The 18,230-nt window shown below is 39.3% G+C and overlaps 1 protein-coding gene across 4 annotated transcripts in view; it reads left to right on the top strand.

Annotated features, from left to right (window-relative positions):
* The window catches only part of PIGK (phosphatidylinositol glycan anchor biosynthesis class K), a 123,737-nt gene that overhangs the window by 20,703 nt on the left and 84,804 nt on the right, over positions 1–18,230 (top strand). For all 4 annotated transcript variants that reach the window (XR_007775426.1, XM_050961894.1, XM_050961893.1 and 1 more), the window contains exon 9: positions 11,716–11,888. Coding sequence is in view for 3 of the 4 variants with exons in the window: in XM_050961894.1 (XP_050817851.1) it covers positions 11,716–11,888 (173 nt within the window). In the remaining variant the exon portion in view is untranslated. The remainder of the gene's footprint in view (positions 1–11,715; positions 11,889–18,230) is intronic.

Raw genomic sequence — 18,230 nt, forward strand, 5'->3', positions numbered from 1 at the left:
CAGGAGTTTGAAGTGTATAAATAGCCATCTGGAAAATGGTGCGAACTGGTTCAGCTAATTAGAAATGTTAATGCAGATCTTGTTGATGACATAGCAAGTCTGTAAATCCTCTATCATTTCCATCGCTTTAATAACTTGTAAAAATGTTGACAACCACAAAATAACAGAAAAGTCCTGTGTATTCCTTATTTTTAATTATAATTGTATTGGTTTTTCAGTGGCCAAATTCAGAGTATTCAGCAATAAATTGAAATAGTACAGCAAACCCTGTAGTAGCATATTATACCCAAATACTATCTGAGGGATAAGGAGACTTGCATCACTGACCCCCGCGCGCCCCTCCCCCCCAAAAAAAGAAAGAAAACACAAATGTATGTCACGATTTGCAATCAGAATACACTGTATTATATTGAGACAATGTGTGAATGAACTTCAGGGAATCTGACTTCCAGTTGCAGAAGTCAAATCCCACCATGCTTTCATCCTGAGGGATCCCTAAGAGCCATAACTCTAAACCCTGATAAAATAATCAGCTCATGTTTTGTGAGAAATTAAAGGGAATACTTTGGTCAGTTACTGAATTTCTCTGCAGGGTACCTGCTTAAAGAAGAACAAATTCCTTGTCCAGGCCTGATTTTAAAAATTAGCACTATATAAATTCAGTATAAATAGATTAAAAACTGGTTAACAGACAGATCTCTAAGTCAAAAGTAATTGTAGATGGGGAATCATCATCCAAATGGTGTGATGTTAGTGAGGTCCCCAGGAATCTATTCTTGGCCCAATGTAATTCAGTATTTTTGTCTAATCTGGAAGAAAACAAAAAATCATTGCTAGTAAAGTTTAGATGACGATCAAATTGCTGGAGTGACAAATGACAGATCCATTTTACCAGAACAGTATGTATCTAAGTGATTTGTGTTTAAATATGGGTTTTTACTACAGCCAAATATAAGGGCAAATACGTAGAAACAAGACATTTAGGTCACTTACAGGATAGAGGACTGTACTCTGGAAAGCTGGTGACTCTGCAAAAGGCTTGGGGTCGTGGTGGTTAATCAGTGAATGTGAGCGCCCAATGCAATGCTGTGATTAAGAGGGCTGATATGATTTTTGGCTATATAATCAAGAAACTATCAAGTAGAAATAGCAAGGCAGCATAGGTGAGACAATTACTAGAATAATGTGTCTAGGTCTGGTCTCACACTTCTAAAAGGATGCTGAAAAAGTGAAAAGGGTCAGAAAAGAGCTTTACAAGAATGATGACTTGAGGTCTGGAAAACTAGCTTGCCGTGAAAGGCTTAGGAAGATCAATCTGTTTATCTTATTAAGTTCAGAAGTGACTTGATTACAGTCCATAAGTACCTAAGTGATGAGAAGATTTCTGATGGTAACGGACTTTAATCTATATAGGAGTAGACCTTGGCAGCATAATAACCAGGGCTTGCCTCCCAGAGAAGGTTTCAGTCTGTAACCTTTCTCTTAAAAAGCCTCAAGTCCACCCCCACAACATCAGTGTGTGCCTGCTTCAGCTTCTGGCCCATATGGCCTAATAGCACATACGGAGCTTTGCATTCCAAACTTCACCTTTGCTCTCTGCAGGCCTGGCTCCAATAGATATATTGTCTTCCCAGGCACCTTCTGGACAGACGTACGGATTTGTGTAGCAGCATAAGTGCTTTGGTCTCTTGGTTGGCGGTTGGATCCCCACAACGTGTGCAAAGGAATTCTGTTTTTATCCCCAGAACTGATTGACTCTGGTAACAGATGCATCTCTTAAAGTTTGAGGATCCCATCTTGGTCAACTCTGGAGGCAAGCTCTTTAGTCATCTCTGGAAATTTCACTCCACATAAATGTGTTTGTGCTCTAGACTATTCTTTGGGCCTGCGAGATATTTGTCCACCATCAAGAATCAAGTGATAGCAATTCTTACAGACAAAACCACTGCCATGTTATATCTGAACAAGCAGGGGAAGTGCAAGATAGCCTCACTTGTGCCCGGGGGGATCCTCCTGTGCAATTTATGCATTCATCACAATGCTTCCCTGAAGGCTTTTCACCTTCCGGGAACGAGAGTGGTCAGTCAGTCAGGAAGGACGCTCTCCATCAGATCTTTCCCTGCTGGCGGTACGCAGCAATAGACTTTTTCATGACCAACCTGAACAAGAGGTGCACGAGCTTTTGCTCCAAGGTGGGCTTCAGTCTGGGTTCCATCACAGATGCTTTTCTTCTTTCGTAATCCAGTCATCTCCTATATGCGTTCCCTCCAGTTCTTCTCATTCAGAGGGCACTCAGGAATCTGAAAAGAGACAAAGCAACATTAATCCTTATTGCATCAGCATGTGCAAGACAGTATTGATTCATGGACCTATATCAGCTTTCCATCTAGGCACCAATAACTCTACCACTAGTTGAGGATCTTCTGTCCCAGAACCAAGGCAAGTCTCTGTATTCCAACCTCCAATCTCTTTACCTTGGATGATCTCTGCTTGAATTTTCATGAGAAATTGTGCTCCTCAGAGGTTCAAACCTTTTTGGTGAGCAGCTGAAAAGAATTCACTAGACCCACATATGCAGCAAAGAGATTTTCGATTTGAGCACAATCTCAACATTTATGGCCCTCACACACCAGTTACACATGTGCTGGACTATCTGTTGCACCTGAAATCATCAGGCCTTTCTGTTATTTCCATGAGAGTTTGCCTGGCTTCCTTTTCTGCACAACATCCACCAGTAGGTGGGTTTTACGCTTTTTCTCACCTGCTCATTTCCTGGTTCTTGAAATACCTACCTAACATTTATCCTCCTGTGCCTGATCCTTTACTGGTCTGGAATCTCAGTCTAGTCCTCTCCAAACTCATAGCACCACCCTATTTGAGTCTATGGAAACAACCTCACTTTTGTTGTTGTTGTCTATGAAGAGTGCTTTTCTGGTGGCAACCACTTCTGCTAGAACCATTTCAGAACTTCAAGCTCTCCTGGCTTATCCTCCTTTCATGGTTTTTCCATAAAGACAAGGTTTCCCTTAGGCAACCTCACAAGGTAGTGTCCACTTTCCACCTAAATCAAACTATTTATTTGCCAGTGATTTTTTTCTGAAACCTCATGCTTCTAAAGCTGGCAAACTACTTTATACATTGGATGTTCGTTGAGCTTTGGCCTGGATCTCCCAGGCTTTGATAGCCTGTGATGAGAGAGTTAAGAGTCAATCAGTGTCAACTCAGCAAATCTCACATTGGATTTTTACTATATTAAGCTCTGCTATGATCTTACTAAAATCTCTCCTCCATTGAGAATAGTGGCTCACTCCACTAGGGCTCAGCCCACTTCATCAGCCTTTCTGAGCAATGTTTCAGTAGCTGGTATCTGTAAGGCATGATCATCTGCATATACTCTGTCCTTTTATTATGCCATTACTCAAGTCTCTTGAAATGATGCCGACTTTTGCAAGCTGGGATTATAGCCTCTATTCAGTTTATCTGAAGTCCCCCTGCTTGTAAGGGAACTGCTGATGAGTTACTTGGAGTGGAATATATACATGCACAGTCACTCAAAGGGGAAAAAATGGTTACTTACCTGTAGAATACCTGTTGTTCTTTGAGGTGTGTTGTGGACATACACATTCCACAACTCTCCCACCTTCCCTGCTACCTTTGAAATTATATACAGCAGTGTTAAGGAACAGAGGGGAAGATGATGGCACGAGGCGAGCAGGGCACATGTGCTGCCTAGTGGTACTGGTGACAAAAGTCTCTGACTCAAGTACTTTGTGTGCACAGGTACCTGCAGCAGAATGTATGTGCACAACGCATCTCAGAGAACAATGGTTTCTGTACAAGTAAGTAATCCTTTTTGTTTTCCCCCTGCAAGTTTTCTGGTTCCGGTAACCTCCTAGGCAGACCGTCAGAATAAACCCCTTGCCTTGTGCAAGAGGCAATGGTTGTCATTTTGTGCTTTATGTAGCAAGCAGTTTAAATGGGATCAAGTTTATCCAAGTTTTCCTTTTAGTTTCTATTACTTTTATAAAGATAATAATTGGAGAGGTGTATATAGTACCTAATTTTATGATAGGGCAAATATGCATTACTTACATACAATAGGTGAGCATATTAGTAGATTGCTCCTGTCTCCTCCAATAAGATATTTTTTTAAAATTAGCTATACAAACAATCTATATAGAAGAGAGTGCTAAAAGCTCTCCATTTTAAGGTATCGGATATTCTAGTATGTATCATTGCTTAATAGTGTAATTGTTTTCTTTCTGAAATTGAATATTCCAGATTTTAAAGGATTTTTATCATGTTTCATCTCAGAAGGATTAAATCCTATTAGTTTTTGTTCTGAAAATGGCCAAAATTGCTTGCTGAAAGCATATACTATACATAATGCATCTGAACTGTCAAACAGGTACTTGGCTTCTATTAACAAATCTAAGGAATCTGATACATATACGATCCATCATAAGTAGTAACTCACTTCTGCAGCATCCGCAGATAGTTGCTCCTTAATCATTTTCCTTGTAGTAGTAAATGTTGCTTTTGTGATAGTAAAGGTCTTTTTTAAAGCCTTTAACTGATAACATCTTTCTCTACAAAGGCTGAATATAAAATGGGAAAGAGGAAAAACTGGGTCATATGTCTATATTTAATTTCACTCTTAGTCTCTGGATTCTTCTTATTTAGAAGAAAAAAAATCCAAATTAAATGGCATTTATTCAAGAGCATTTATGTTGGTTACAATTTTTAAGGAATATGTGACACTATCAGTTTGAACTCAGGAGGAAAACACAGTGGCAGCAATCTGTTGGAAAAGCTTTCTGCTTATACCAGAAGAAATTCAGGTTATGAGTACTTTGTTTATAGCATAGTTCTGTGTGATTATAGAACATCTAAAATTTATTAGGCAGGATCATTTCAAAATAGTGACTAAATGAACAGTCTCCTGGTTTTGGGTGTGGGTATGGGTATTTGGATGGAGATATTCGTGCCTTGCGAAGAATCCAGTTTTGATTGTCAGATTAATTGCTGTTGTATTGGCCTGTCTGATCTGAACTGGTAGACTGTTGGTGGCTCTGACTTCCATGTGCTGTTTTTCAAAGGAATTGTATCCTGTTATTCCTAGTGTGTAATCTTTTAGGAAGCAGTACAGCAACTTCAAGGTGTTCCTATACCCTATGATATTCAGAGCAGCCATTTTTCTTAAAACACCTCTCTCTCAGACCCACCTGAGCTCTTGGCACCATAATGTTGCAGAGAATAAGGTCTTCCTGCTTGCTGTGCTCTACTCCGCCCATTTCCCAACCCTCCTGCCCACCTGCATGGCTTCGGGATGTAGTGGCTCTGCAGACTCTGTCCTCTGACACTGCTACCCGTGCTGCATGTTACTGGAGCAGAAAGGGGAACCTTGTGGCCTTTTATGTCCCAGTGCCACTCTGTAGCCCAGGCAACAGTTCGGCCCGTAATCTACTCTTGAGGGTATTTCAGTTTACACTGTTTATGGTATAGTTATGCTTATTCTTCCTTTTCTTTTTTTTCCTTAACTATTTGTTTATTTAGGAAGTTTTAACAGGATTACAAATCCTTACCATGTAAATATCAGAGTCAAAACAGTAATCGTTATAGCAGTGAGCTTCTGTTTAGAGAAACGTACAGTAATATAGTCGTCATATCTCTATCTACTTAACAGGATGTTACCATATTACAGAGTGAAGCATCTTTACTCTATCCATGACATGCTGCTTCTGGTGATTTTTCTTAAATTGAGTGAAACCTCAGGTTACGCATGTCTACCAAATGTTACCACATTTTTCTCTTTCAAATTTTTTAAAGTAATTTTATCTTTTGTTACTTTGCTTATTTATGTCCCTAGTGCTATCCCCTGTCAATTTCAAATAATTTTTTGATTAGGAAAAGTTTGCCCCTACTGTCATCCAGACTCTGTATTAAAGTGTAAATAATTTATTCTTCCTGACCCTCCCCCTTTTTTTAGCATTTAGTAAAATTCATGTATTAATAGATACTGTAAAAATAATTGTACTCTTGAGAGAGATTTTTTTAAACTAAGTAATTGTTATTGGCATACTCCAATGTTTTAAATTCTTAAATACTTAGTATCTAGTCTTAATTATTTTTCTTAGCCAAGAAGCACGTATTTGCTTGTAGAGTGCCTTTATTTTGTGCAGAAGTGGCTGTTTGCAGTCTTCGAGAATGTAAAGACTTAGGAATATAAACTAATTCTGGGCTGCATTTGTCTGTGTTGCCTCTTAAATGTCTACAGCAGGAACACTTTATAGAATGACTGACATACCACAAGGTGCCAGATGACTGAGGAGCATCTCCCCAGGTAGTGTTCAATCCATACAGCCTAGAGCTGCAATAGACAGCATTTATTGTGGGTAAAGATTAAACCCATTGCTAACCCACAAAAGGGGCCATTTTTCTGGTTTTAATCTCTGACTTATTTGAGTAAATTTTATAAACTAAACTCATGTTCTCTAGGTTAGAGGAAAAATCTACATCTATTTCTATACTTTGTCATCCAAAAGAAAATCTGCTGGGTAGAAGTGCATCCGGGGGGAAGCCGTGGGAAGGCAGTGCTCCTTTTAAGGAGCATAGAACTCCTTAGGAGTCAAGAGTAGAGATGAAGAGAAAAGTCCAAAAGGAGCAGAAGACTCATTTGTCTGGATGTTTCAGTTGGACTTCTGTTATCCTGACTGAACTGAAAGGTGACCTGGCCGGAGAGCTAGGTCATGGAAAGTATAGACAGAAACAAGCCATCACGTGGCCTAAGAAGAGGTCAGCAAAGGATGCTAGAGATGAAGACCTTCTGCAGTGCCACATTGTTACATCAGGGAGTGCTGCAGGGTGAGTTGAACCATTGGAAAGGAAGAACCTGGGGCTGAAATTGAGCAAGAGTCAGTCTAGCCGCCTCCACTAGGGGCTGCTGCAAAAGGCAGAAGGTGGAATTGGGAGCACTTGTATTTTTTTGGCATCTGGCTTGTGTTTTGCTTTTCTTCTCCAGATTAAAGAGCTCTGTAGTGCCTGATATTATCTTCACATGAATGTATTTATATGCTGCAGTCATTTCATCCCTCAATCTAATTTTTGATAAACAAAACGGATTGAGCTCCTAAAGTCTCTCACTGTAACACATATTTTTCTAGCTCTCTAATCTTTTTTTGTGCATCTTCTTTGCAGCATGTCCAGTTTTTCAACATCCTATTTAAAATGTGGACCCCGAAGCTGGATACAGTATTGGTCTCACCAATGCTCTGTACAGTGCCTTCCTTACTCCTACTTACCACTCCTTCTTTGTATATCCAAAGATCACATAAATCCCTTTTGCCACACCCACCTCTGGTTAGCTGAACTAATTAATAAGATCACTTTGAAATGTAATTTAAAGTTGATGGCATGATTTTTAGCATGACGACATAAAACAGGATTAGGCCAAAATGAAGTTCTGACTTTCTGAATACTCCCAACATTCATTTTTAATAGTTATTTACATGCATGAGCTTTTGCCTGGCAGCTAATGCGTATGGCAAAGTGAGCTATCCATACACCTAACACTTTCATTATTTATTTATTTGTATTTTTCAACCAGATTATTTCTTTTAGCACTCCTGATACTTCCAACTTGATATTTGACTGATATCAAGCCTAAAAAGGCAGAGTGGTTTTGTTATCTGTGTGTAGCAGAGCAAAACTCTTCTCATGAATTCAGAACTGAACTTTATTGTAGCAGATAGAGGTGAATGTTGGCACAATGGATTGAAATAAAATCTATACTTCTGGAAGCAAAATATGCCCTTCAGATGAACAGATCAATGAAATAATTGAATTGTTAATTACTTATCCTCTGCAGTTACCTTAACTTTCCAGAGCAAACTGGTTATTTTCTGATAGACAGTATATAGTTCTCATGGGTTTATTTTTATTGGTGTCTCAGTTTAGCATGATAGAGGAAGATACACTGAGCTAGGCAGAGAAGGGATGCACTCAGGGTTGCAGACTGGTTCCTGAAAAATTCCTGGGGCAGCATAGCTAACACAGCTCCCTTTCTTCTGGGCTTGTGATAAAAGCACAATTGACCCCAAAGGAGGATGGTCTTGGGTTTTTAAAGATATCTTTTAAATCCCTTTCATATACAGTTTATCACAGATTTCATTCACTCTTAGAATGTACCCATTGAAAGAGGGAGGATTTTTTAAATTGGCAGTTTTATAGGAATAAAATAGAAGAATTTGTCACGACTATTTCACCAATGAAAGAGCAGATCAATGGGCTTTCAGATAAAAGAACTGTTGTTGTCGTGTGCCTTCAGTAGTTAACATAAAGAAGAATTAGTAAGCAGCTATTGCTTTGAGGTCTTTGAAGCTGTTTGCAATGGAATCAATTTCAATCAAAAACCTTTGGTGCTAGGTTTGAAATTCTGTTGGGAACTGATAGATTAAAGTTATGGATGATGTGCTTTGAAAAGTCATTCATAGTTTGTTGAATCATTTATACACCTCCATTTGTGGTGGTGTTGACATTACAGAAATATAAAATTGTTACAGTTACTCAATGTTTTATAACATTCCTTGCCAGTGTAGTGGCTTGATGGCATAGCTACAGTGTAGAAGACTTATGTCTTCAATAATTTGTGAATTAAAAAATACAAATATTATGGATATTCACGGGCTTTAAAGATTTAGATTTTTAAGGTTGTGCTCTTTGAGGAGCTAAGAGTGAAGGGAACATGACTGATCTTTCTCTTTAAGAAGTTGTGATTTGCAAGATGGCCAGAGAGGAAGTCTCTCTTCTATTCACTTATCTGAAGATGTACAGCCAAACTCATCCGTGTGCCCAGCTCTTGGGCCAGTGTGTGTCTCTCCAATTCCAGAGCTGCTAATGCTGGTTAAGAATAACCATAGAAAACTAGACTTCTCTCCTGCTTCTGATCACTTTCCTGTGCCAGTATATAATGAAGTTGGAACAGTAAACTACAGGGTTGCCTGCAAGAGAAGGCAAAATGCTTTGAAGAGTGGGTAGGACATGGGTAGGATCCAGAGTTGGTGAGTTAACAAAGAGCTGGAGAGTGTAAGTGCCATGCCTAAAAACACAGATGTAATCCTCCAAGATGACATTAGCTGTGCAATGAGTGTGCACCCCAAGTGTAAATGGGATGGAACAAACATGGATGTTGGCAGCTATGTGGAAGTGAAGGTTCTGTTTTCTCTGATATCTTTCATGAATAGGTCTCATCAACTGGACCACTCTGATTTTATTGCTACCTAAGACTAACTGTTCTGTTTTCTATACTACTACATCATGCTGCATAAGCTGTGTTACGGTGAGCCCAGGAGACCTGCCTAGTGACATAGTTGTCTGGCTTCTTGCATATTTTCTGCCAGGTACATAGGAAATAATATTGAGCTGTTCCTCCTATTTTTTTTTTTTTTAAAGCAGATATTTGGCAACACATTTTGGTTCAAACACTCAGTTTTTTTTCAATGGTAATAAAAGCACCTGATAATAGCCAGCACCATCGAGTTACTAGTCTAGTACATCGTGTGTTCTAATGGGAAGAGAAAATACTAGTCTAGCTGCCTGGTAGTTTCTTGCCATCCTTAAACGAGGTTGGAGGAATCTTTGCTCTTTCTCTTCCTGTCACTAAAGAACTGTTCCCACATTCCAATCCTCCATTTGGTTTTGTATTTCCTATGTCCTATCAGAGGCAGCAATATCTACTGGGGAGCTGAAGACTGAGACTCAGAAGAGTGGGGTCATATTCACAAATCTGCTACTGACTCGCTGTGTGGTCATGAACAAGTAATTTCTCTTTTCTCAGTCTTTTCATTTTATAGTTGGGAGAGTAATGATACTTAATCTTGAGGTCCTTGGATGGAAGGTGTTATATAAATCAAAGTCTTATTTCAAGACTGCTGCACGCTATATCCAGGGATTGGAGTCCACAGTGGTTGTAAAAGTGCTGTAAAGACTACTGGTGTTCATTTTAGATTGTAGATGTGCGCTTTCCCTAAGCAATGGCAGGGAAATGGTCTTGGATTGCATTTATTGGGTTTTGGAGGATTGTAATAATTTGGATACCTGGTCCTAGCAGTAAGAACTATAGCCAGAGTCCTCCACAGCCCTAATAATGTTGTGTGTTTAATTTATGGTCAAGTGGCTTCTCATGGATTGGCAGTAACCCGCCAAACCTTGCCATAAGAGGTTAGAAAGATAGGGTGTTCCCTCATACCTAAGTGAGATTTGGAGATACCCTAGTGCAGGGGTAAGCAGCCTATGGCACGTGTGCCAAAGGCATCATGCAAGCTGATTTTCAGTGGCACTCTCACTGCCCAGGTCCTATCCACCGGTCCGGGGGGCTCTGTATTTTAATTTAAATTTAAATGACGCTTCTTAAACATTTTAAAAACGTTATTTACTTTACATACAACAATAGTTTAGTTATATATTACAGACTTATAGAAAGAGACCTTCTAAAAACATTAAAATGTATTACTGGCACGCAAAACCTTAAATTAGAGTGAATAAATGAAGACTCAGCACACCACTTCTGAAAGGCTGCTGACCCCAACCTAGTGCAATACTTTGAATGGAAATACAGACCTGGTTAGACCATGGGTTTAGGAGAGTTTGTTATGGTTTTGGAAAGAAGGTACATGTCTAGATCTGAAACGCCATGTTTACAGAATTACAGAAATGGGAGGGTTGTGGCGGGAGAGGAGGATGGACAGCAATGATGCATAGAGCAATGATGCTATCATCCCCTTTTGTGCCCCTGCTTTCAGAAGTTGATAGAACCATATGTCTTGTTGTATTACTTATTTAATAAACGTTTACAGTCACTTGAAATACTAAGTTGAGTTTGTCTCCTCTGATGCCTACTTAGTCTCAGTAAAGTCTTTGCTATCTCGAATTTCTTGAGATCTAAGGAAAACCTGGATAAGTTTGTTACTGCTTCCTTCCCTTGGTGGCTGTGCCTTTACAGGAGTGTCAGTGCTGCATTTTGGAATTCAGCATAGCCGTGGAACTGATCTGTGGATAATATGCTGCGTAAGCTGCAGACATATCTACAATAACTTAAAATAAGTCTAAATTTTTTTTAATATATGATGATTCTAATTCATAGTTAATTTTCAGGCTGTAGAAGGGAAACAACTCTTGGGATTTTGGCTCCTCTGGACCTATGTCAAGAATCCAAATTCTTGCTTCTTTTTTGCAACCTTTTTAATTAGCTACTCAGTAGACTTTCCAAGGCTGTGCGAGCACTTATCCAGCCTCACTTACCTCCCTTTGATCAACCTATAGGATTCCCACCTAGTTTTATTTTTCAGAAGTTACCACATGTACATTGAAAAACAGCTTGTTCTGATGAACGGCTTGTTTTCTCCCAGAAGAGTTGCATATAACTCCTCTTTAATATTAATTTGCCATTAGAGTTAATGGGAGTTACATTCATATCAGGAGCAAAAAAGGTTTCTAAATGCATAATCTTGACAAAACAACACTTCTTAGTTCTTTAGTTAAATCGCTTTTTCTAAGTGTGGAAAACCATTGTATGTGTTATTGATACCAGGGAAATCAATGCTGATTTTGTTTAGCGGTTGTCTCTACTTTCCCAACAATATTCTGACAGACACCAACAGAAACTAATTTAAAGAGTAAATGTGAGAGGGAAAATGTAACTATCCTTTTTGTGTTCAGTTTCAGGTGTGCCCTAGAAGTTTGTGTGTTTCTACACCTGGACACCGGACTGATCTTTTTCAGCGAGATCCTCAGAATGTTCTGATAACGGACTTCTTTGGCAGTGTACGAAAGGTGGAAATTACAACACAGACCATTCCTCTGGATCCTAACTTAGGTGGCTTGGAAACCAGGTGTGTGTGTGTGTCTGTGTCTGTGTATATATATAATATAAAAAATATTCAGTTTTGGTTCATATACTTTAATGTAGTATGAATAGAGAACATATACTGTTGCTGTACCCACCTGTTTTATACTCAATATGAAGTCTGTGAACATGCAGTATATTTTAATGAGTGAGGCTTTGATTCTCTACTCCATCTGACGTGGGTGGGGGGGGCTGCAGCTCCCTGATTCAGGGCAGTCCAGCTCCAGTGCAAGTTCGGGGTGTATAGGAGCACTTCTGACTTGCCTCATTGGAGGGTCAGGCAGGGTGACACTCTGCTCTGCCATACCCGCCTTCCTGTACCATTCCAACACATCCTCCTCCTTCCCCTTATGCAATGCAGGGGAGGAGAGGGAGGGCAGGGCAGCACCGGGTCCAATAGGCTGCTGAGCCTCATTCTTCCATCCAGCCACTGGTGGAGAAGAGAACATCTGCGCAAGAGGAATTCTCCCCATGGTTGTCTGAGTGGCTTAAGGCTACATAGCACAAAGTGGTTTTAGACTAGAGAATCCAGCCATAAGGAATTTTATAGCTGATATAATGCTGCTGCATTTTGACATCCAACAGCAACTGTTCAGCGTGCAAGCCCAGTCTGCACTGTCCACGTTTATTTTTAGAAAATTGTGGTGGATTTAGGATTCTCATAAAAAGTGCAAAATCCTCTCCATACCAGCCTGCACCAAAAATATCTCAGCCCCTTCTCTGGGGGAATGTGATTGTCCCTTTTATTTTTAGATTAATTTTCCATTGAAAATCCAGAGGATTGCCTTCTGTGTCTTCTAATATGATATTTTATTTGAAAATAAAGCTTAAATCTTGAGAAGTAGCCACAGAGAAGTGTTCCTCAGAGAAGCAACTCTGCAATAACGCTTGGGATTTTGAGCTCCATGTAGTAATGTATACATGATGTTATTCAAGATTGAGTGAGGGGATACAGGAAGTGTCAGCCAATTGATGAAGTGTATTCTCTCTTCAGTACTGTACGATAAAAACAGGACTTCTAGTTTTCAGTTTAAATTGATACTTTGAGATAAATATTTCTAAAATCTAAGGCTCTAGAGAATTCTTACAGTTGTGTCTAAACTCAATCACTGTACTTTCAAGCATCACTTTGCCCTAATTCCTAGCCAGTTTCACACAGCAAAATGATGTAAAAATATGTAGCTCATAATTCTGTCTGACGTAAGCTGAAAAGTGCCTGGAAAATGGGAATTTGGGGGCTCAATACTTATTCATTGAAAAATTCTCACTTCTCTAAGCTATGTTGCAAAAATATAGTCAAAGATCAAAATATGGCCACCAACAAAAGCTTTTTAACAAACCAGTTTTTACTTTCCTTCTTAGAAGCCCTTGTTAAGTAGCCCACAAAGATTTCTTTACTTCATATCACTGCTAGTAAACTATATACGTCTTCATATTTCCTCTTAGATTGTCCATCAGGTAGCTTGCTGTTCACACACAGAAAAACCTCTGCCAGGTTTCTTAATAGATGCTTTGATCTTGCATAAACACTTGTGCCCTTGGGTAGCTTTACTTGTGGAAATAGTTCCATGGGCTTGAGTGAGGCTACTCCTGTGAGTAAAGTTAGTTAGGCATAAGCATTTGTTTGATTGGGACCACTGATAACCATCTGATGGCTTCTTGTTTCAGTAATAGTTAAGCAAGGCCTTAGGTTCATTGTATTTCTAGTACTCTGTTGCCATCTATTGGGAGCATGTACTAGATGACTGATTTGTATTATTGAGCTTCTTTCATGTTGTATTTGCCTTTCTGTTACAGTCCTTTGTAAAATGACCTGAGAACATTGTGTTGCCATCTGCCAGGCAGAAATATGAATCAGGTTATAGACTGTTTTTATGTATATAGATAGATACATAAAATATAGATAGATACAGGTATATAGATATGGATATACATATTTTGTGATTCATCATTTTTCTTAGAACACTGTACAGAATTGCTCGTGGTTTCCTTCTGGCCCGAAAAATCTGATTTTTGGTGTTGGCTTGTAGGTAAGTTAAGGGACAAACTACTAGTAGTAACAGGGAGGTGAGTTCTTTAGCATAGGTGGGAGATACCTGCTTCTAGTCTAGTATGTTAGATGTATAGCATAATTATCTGGTGTATGCGGCATATGGATCTACTGTGTGCTGGTCTTTTGTAAAATAATATTAGGTGTTCTAAAATATTTGATTATTGTTTTTCAAGCAACAATGTACTTTATAGTGCTTCAGCTCTGTTTTCAGTAGCTCTGTTGGTATGGTTTAAAACAGAACCTTTTTTTGATAGAAAAAGCCTTTTGGAGCAGTGTAGAAAGTTCTGTGGCTTTCTGGAATTACCTTCAAAGACAGCTGTGCAGAATGTTTATTAAATTCCTCAGATTAGCTCTCAGTATGGCAGTCTTCAAAGCTATATTTCGCTACAGTGAACAGCGAGGAAATGTAACTTTAAGTGCAAAAAAACTTAGGAATATGTTTATCTGCCAGTTACCATTTCCCAGTATTGTCCTCTTTAAATGTCTGGCAGATGATCCTCCTTCTCAGCGCACCCTTGTCACAACCCTCAGTAGCTGGCTTGAATGGGGTCTGAGATGTGAGGCCAAGATGAGGAGGTTCTAGACATGTAAAAGGACAATAGCGTGAAATGGTAATTAGTAGAGATCAGAGTTTGTCAAACTGTAGACTACTGTGCTACACAGATCACTTAGTGGTTGGCCCTGGGTAGGTAGGCTGATCTTATACCAGCTCTTCTTTCCAGCTTCTATATCACGTTAAAGTATGACTGAAATTTGGTAAGTGCTCCTAATCATAGTTTTGGATGCAAGTGATTGTTGTAATTGCATTTGAACATTAGGCAGTGGGAACAGAAAAAAAGGTGGGGAAGGCAGTTCATGCAGTATACAGTTGGACGGGTGTCATCTTTTGTATTCATGAGTAGGCTGTGCTGTGACTGAGTTGGAGAGTTTTTTTCTAAACTTTTTCTTTTTTTTTTTTTTTTTAAATCAATGCTGTACCGAAATACAACTTTGAAGGGCCTGCTATACTAAAAAAGCTTAGTATGTGGGATTTTGTCTGAGGAATCTATTCAACCTTCTGTACAACTGTTCTGAAGGTGATGTTAGAAAGCCACAGCGCTTTTCTATGACATTAACTTGTAATGAGACACTTTGAACATTTATAGTCCCGATTAACTATTTAATTTTCCCTAGCTGAACATAAACATAGTTTCTGAATTTAAAAATATGGGTCAATCATCTTCCCAGTGCTAATCCTACAAACTTTCTGCATGTTGATAATGAGACTTAAGAACTCTTGAATATTTGACCACTGTTTAATCTATTAAAATTAATATGATTTTTTTTTAATTGGAGATATACCAGTCTCCTAGAACTGGAAGGGACCTTGAAAGGTCATCGAGTCCAGCCCCCTGCCTTCACTAGCAGGACCAAGTACTGATTTTTGCCTCAGATCCCTAAGCGGCCCCCTTAAGAATTGAACTCACAACCCTGGGTTTAGCAGGCCACTGCTCAAACCACTGAGCCTGGATAATAAACACATACCTTCAATAAACTTCATTAAGCAATATAACTATAGCATGACAGCGTATCACCCTTTCCCATGATTGCACCAATATACAGGAGACACTTCTGAAAAATTGGTGTGATGGAAACTTTTGAAATCTTTTAATGTAAGGATTTTAGGTATTCCAAGGTCTCTAGAATTGGAAAAGCTGTTTTGTAGATAGTTCCTCTGTCTTGAATTACCTTTCTGAGTTGGGGCCCTCACTTTATATTCTGAATAATGTGCATCTTTTAAAAATCTCCTATTTAATGTTTGTCTCCTTATCTCTGTCCTCTAGACTAGCTGCAGTAGATTTGGCTGGGCTGTTTTATAGGGATTGTATCATGGGCAAACTTTGAGCCTAAAGGGTATTTCTAAATAAGATTTTTATTTTTCCTGGTATGTGGATATGAGATTTTGAGAAGACTATCACTGGCATATACCCTTTATGAATGTCTTCCGGCTTTCAACCCTCTGTGTTTACTTTCGGTGAAACTGACAGTAAAGTCTAAAAAAAATACACATTTTTTTCAAACATGATGCCAAAGTCATCTTACTAACACCATTTAGGCAGAAAGGAAGCTTATTTAAATATACATTTGGCCCTTCATGAGGTTATTTTGGCTAATGCTGTGCTTATTCAGTGGTTTAAAAAAATTGTTTTAATGGTAAATTAAGTTGTTGAACTCATTACTTTATATACCACAACATTAACTCTGAGCCGTTCAAATGTTTACTTGGGCTGCTAAGGTTCTCTCTTGGTATTTTTTTCTACTGCTTCTGTCACATGTTAATAGCTTTTTAGGAATAGGATTTATTTTAGTATCTTAAAAATTCTGTAATTAAAAGTTTCTTTTCATTTTCCTTTAATTGTATAACAAAGTTATTCAAAAGATTTTTTTTTAAAGAAAAGGACTGAAATTATATTAATTTTATTAAGCAAGCATAATATTTTCCTCAATATTAAAGAGGAAAAAGCTTTGCAAAGAAAATATAAGAAAGTAACTCAGTATTAAGTTAGTGCCCCCTGTAGTGTTTATATATAGATGTTTATAAATGTGTAATACATATTTTTATAAAAATATAAATATTTTAATCTGTACACTTTTATACATTTGATTACTGGGTATAATACATATTTTAAAATCTTAACTGAAAATTAAAGATTGAGTCAAGTCACAAATTTGCTCACATCTCCTTAATGGATATTTAGATCTAGATATTTTGTTTTAGGCTCATTGTCACTAAAACTCACATTTTCACCCTTGTCTATACTACTTTCCCTCTCTCTCTCTCTTTCTTTCTTTTTTTTTTTTTTAATAAAAGGTGGCCTAAAAAATGTGTTTTAATCGGGTTTATGCCTTTTTTGGTTATGCTTTTCCTTTTTCAAAATCACTCCCTCTTGTTCCAGATGGGGTTTGTGTTGCTAGTTAGACGGTCACCACGGAGATTTCTGCCTAGCCCAGATCTGAATTTTTAATATGAAATACAAAATAAATAAAAATTATAGGATGAGGAGAGAAGGAGACACACATCTTTAGGCACCGTATGATAACATAATTAAAAAATATTAATGAAGCAGAAAGGGAAATCAAGGCCCCTTATGTAGTTTCTCTCATTTCTGGGTCACTATAATAGTGTCAGCACATGCCTCTCACAATACATGGCCAATACATGTCTGCGATCTCTCTACTTTGGAATGTGACGGCACCCATGTCTCATGAGCGTCCACTTCTAGTCAGGTGTGAGCCGCCTTTTCTTTCAGTTCTGAATGGGTTAGCACTCATCTTTCACAGGCACTTTCCCTGGCTGATGATTCTTTTGGCAAGTCTTCAGTGACTCAGCCAGAGGGCTGAGTCTCACACACAGTCCCCTTTTCTGGGTGTACGGTCTCTAGTTTTTGCTCATAGCCCTGGTATGGGGCTGTAGCACCAAGGCTCCCTCCTGGAGACACCGTCTTCTTTACCAGCCCAACAGGGGCCCATTTTGGTACCCTCAGTTGGTGTCCTTTTGGCAGCCCTCCCTAGGTTCAGTCTTTAACCAGACCATCAGGGCCCATCACGGGACCCTTGTCCAGTCTGCTAGGTTCTAGGCTCAGCCTGCCTGCACTGAGCTGTCCATGGTCCTGCTGCACTTCCAGCCAGCCAGGCAACCTGTCTTTGGCAGCCTTTCCTGGGCTCAGTCCTGTCTGCAGCGAACTGTCTGCGGTCCTGCTCCTCTTCTAGCCAGCCAGGTACCCAGGGTGCCCTCCTTGAGTTCCAGGCAGCAACTAACTGCTCTGCCTCTGCTACTTCCTTTTATATGGCCCTTCTGATCCCTGATTGGTCACTCCATCAGCCCCTCTGATTGGCTGCTCCCCTGCAGCCACTCTAGGCTGCTTGGAGTACTTCTCTGTTCTTTTCTGGGGCGGAGTGAGGGCGGGCCCTGAGGCCTCTAGCATAGGGCCTCCAGACCTAGTCTGCTTTACCTTTCAGCAGCATTACTTAACTCTGTAAACGTTTTCTGGTTTACAGGATTTTGTTCTACCAAAGAGAGAGAGAGAGAAAATTGTGGGAAAACCTGTCTCCTTTTCTGTGCATATGGGGGGGAAGGCATTAGAGGACTAATAACACTCAGGTGATTTAGCCTGTCTCCTCACTACAAAGTTGGAGAGTTATGAGCCCAAATAAAAACAGAACCCATGCTCTAACCCGCTCCCTCAGTTGTGCCAGCTAGCCCGGGTTGAAAGCACCACTTAACTCAGGTGGGAG

The sequence above is a fragment of the Gopherus flavomarginatus genome, chromosome 7, assembly GCF_025201925.1.
Source record: "Gopherus flavomarginatus isolate rGopFla2 chromosome 7, rGopFla2.mat.asm, whole genome shotgun sequence".
Taxonomy (NCBI): domain Eukaryota; kingdom Metazoa; phylum Chordata; order Testudines; family Testudinidae; genus Gopherus; species Gopherus flavomarginatus.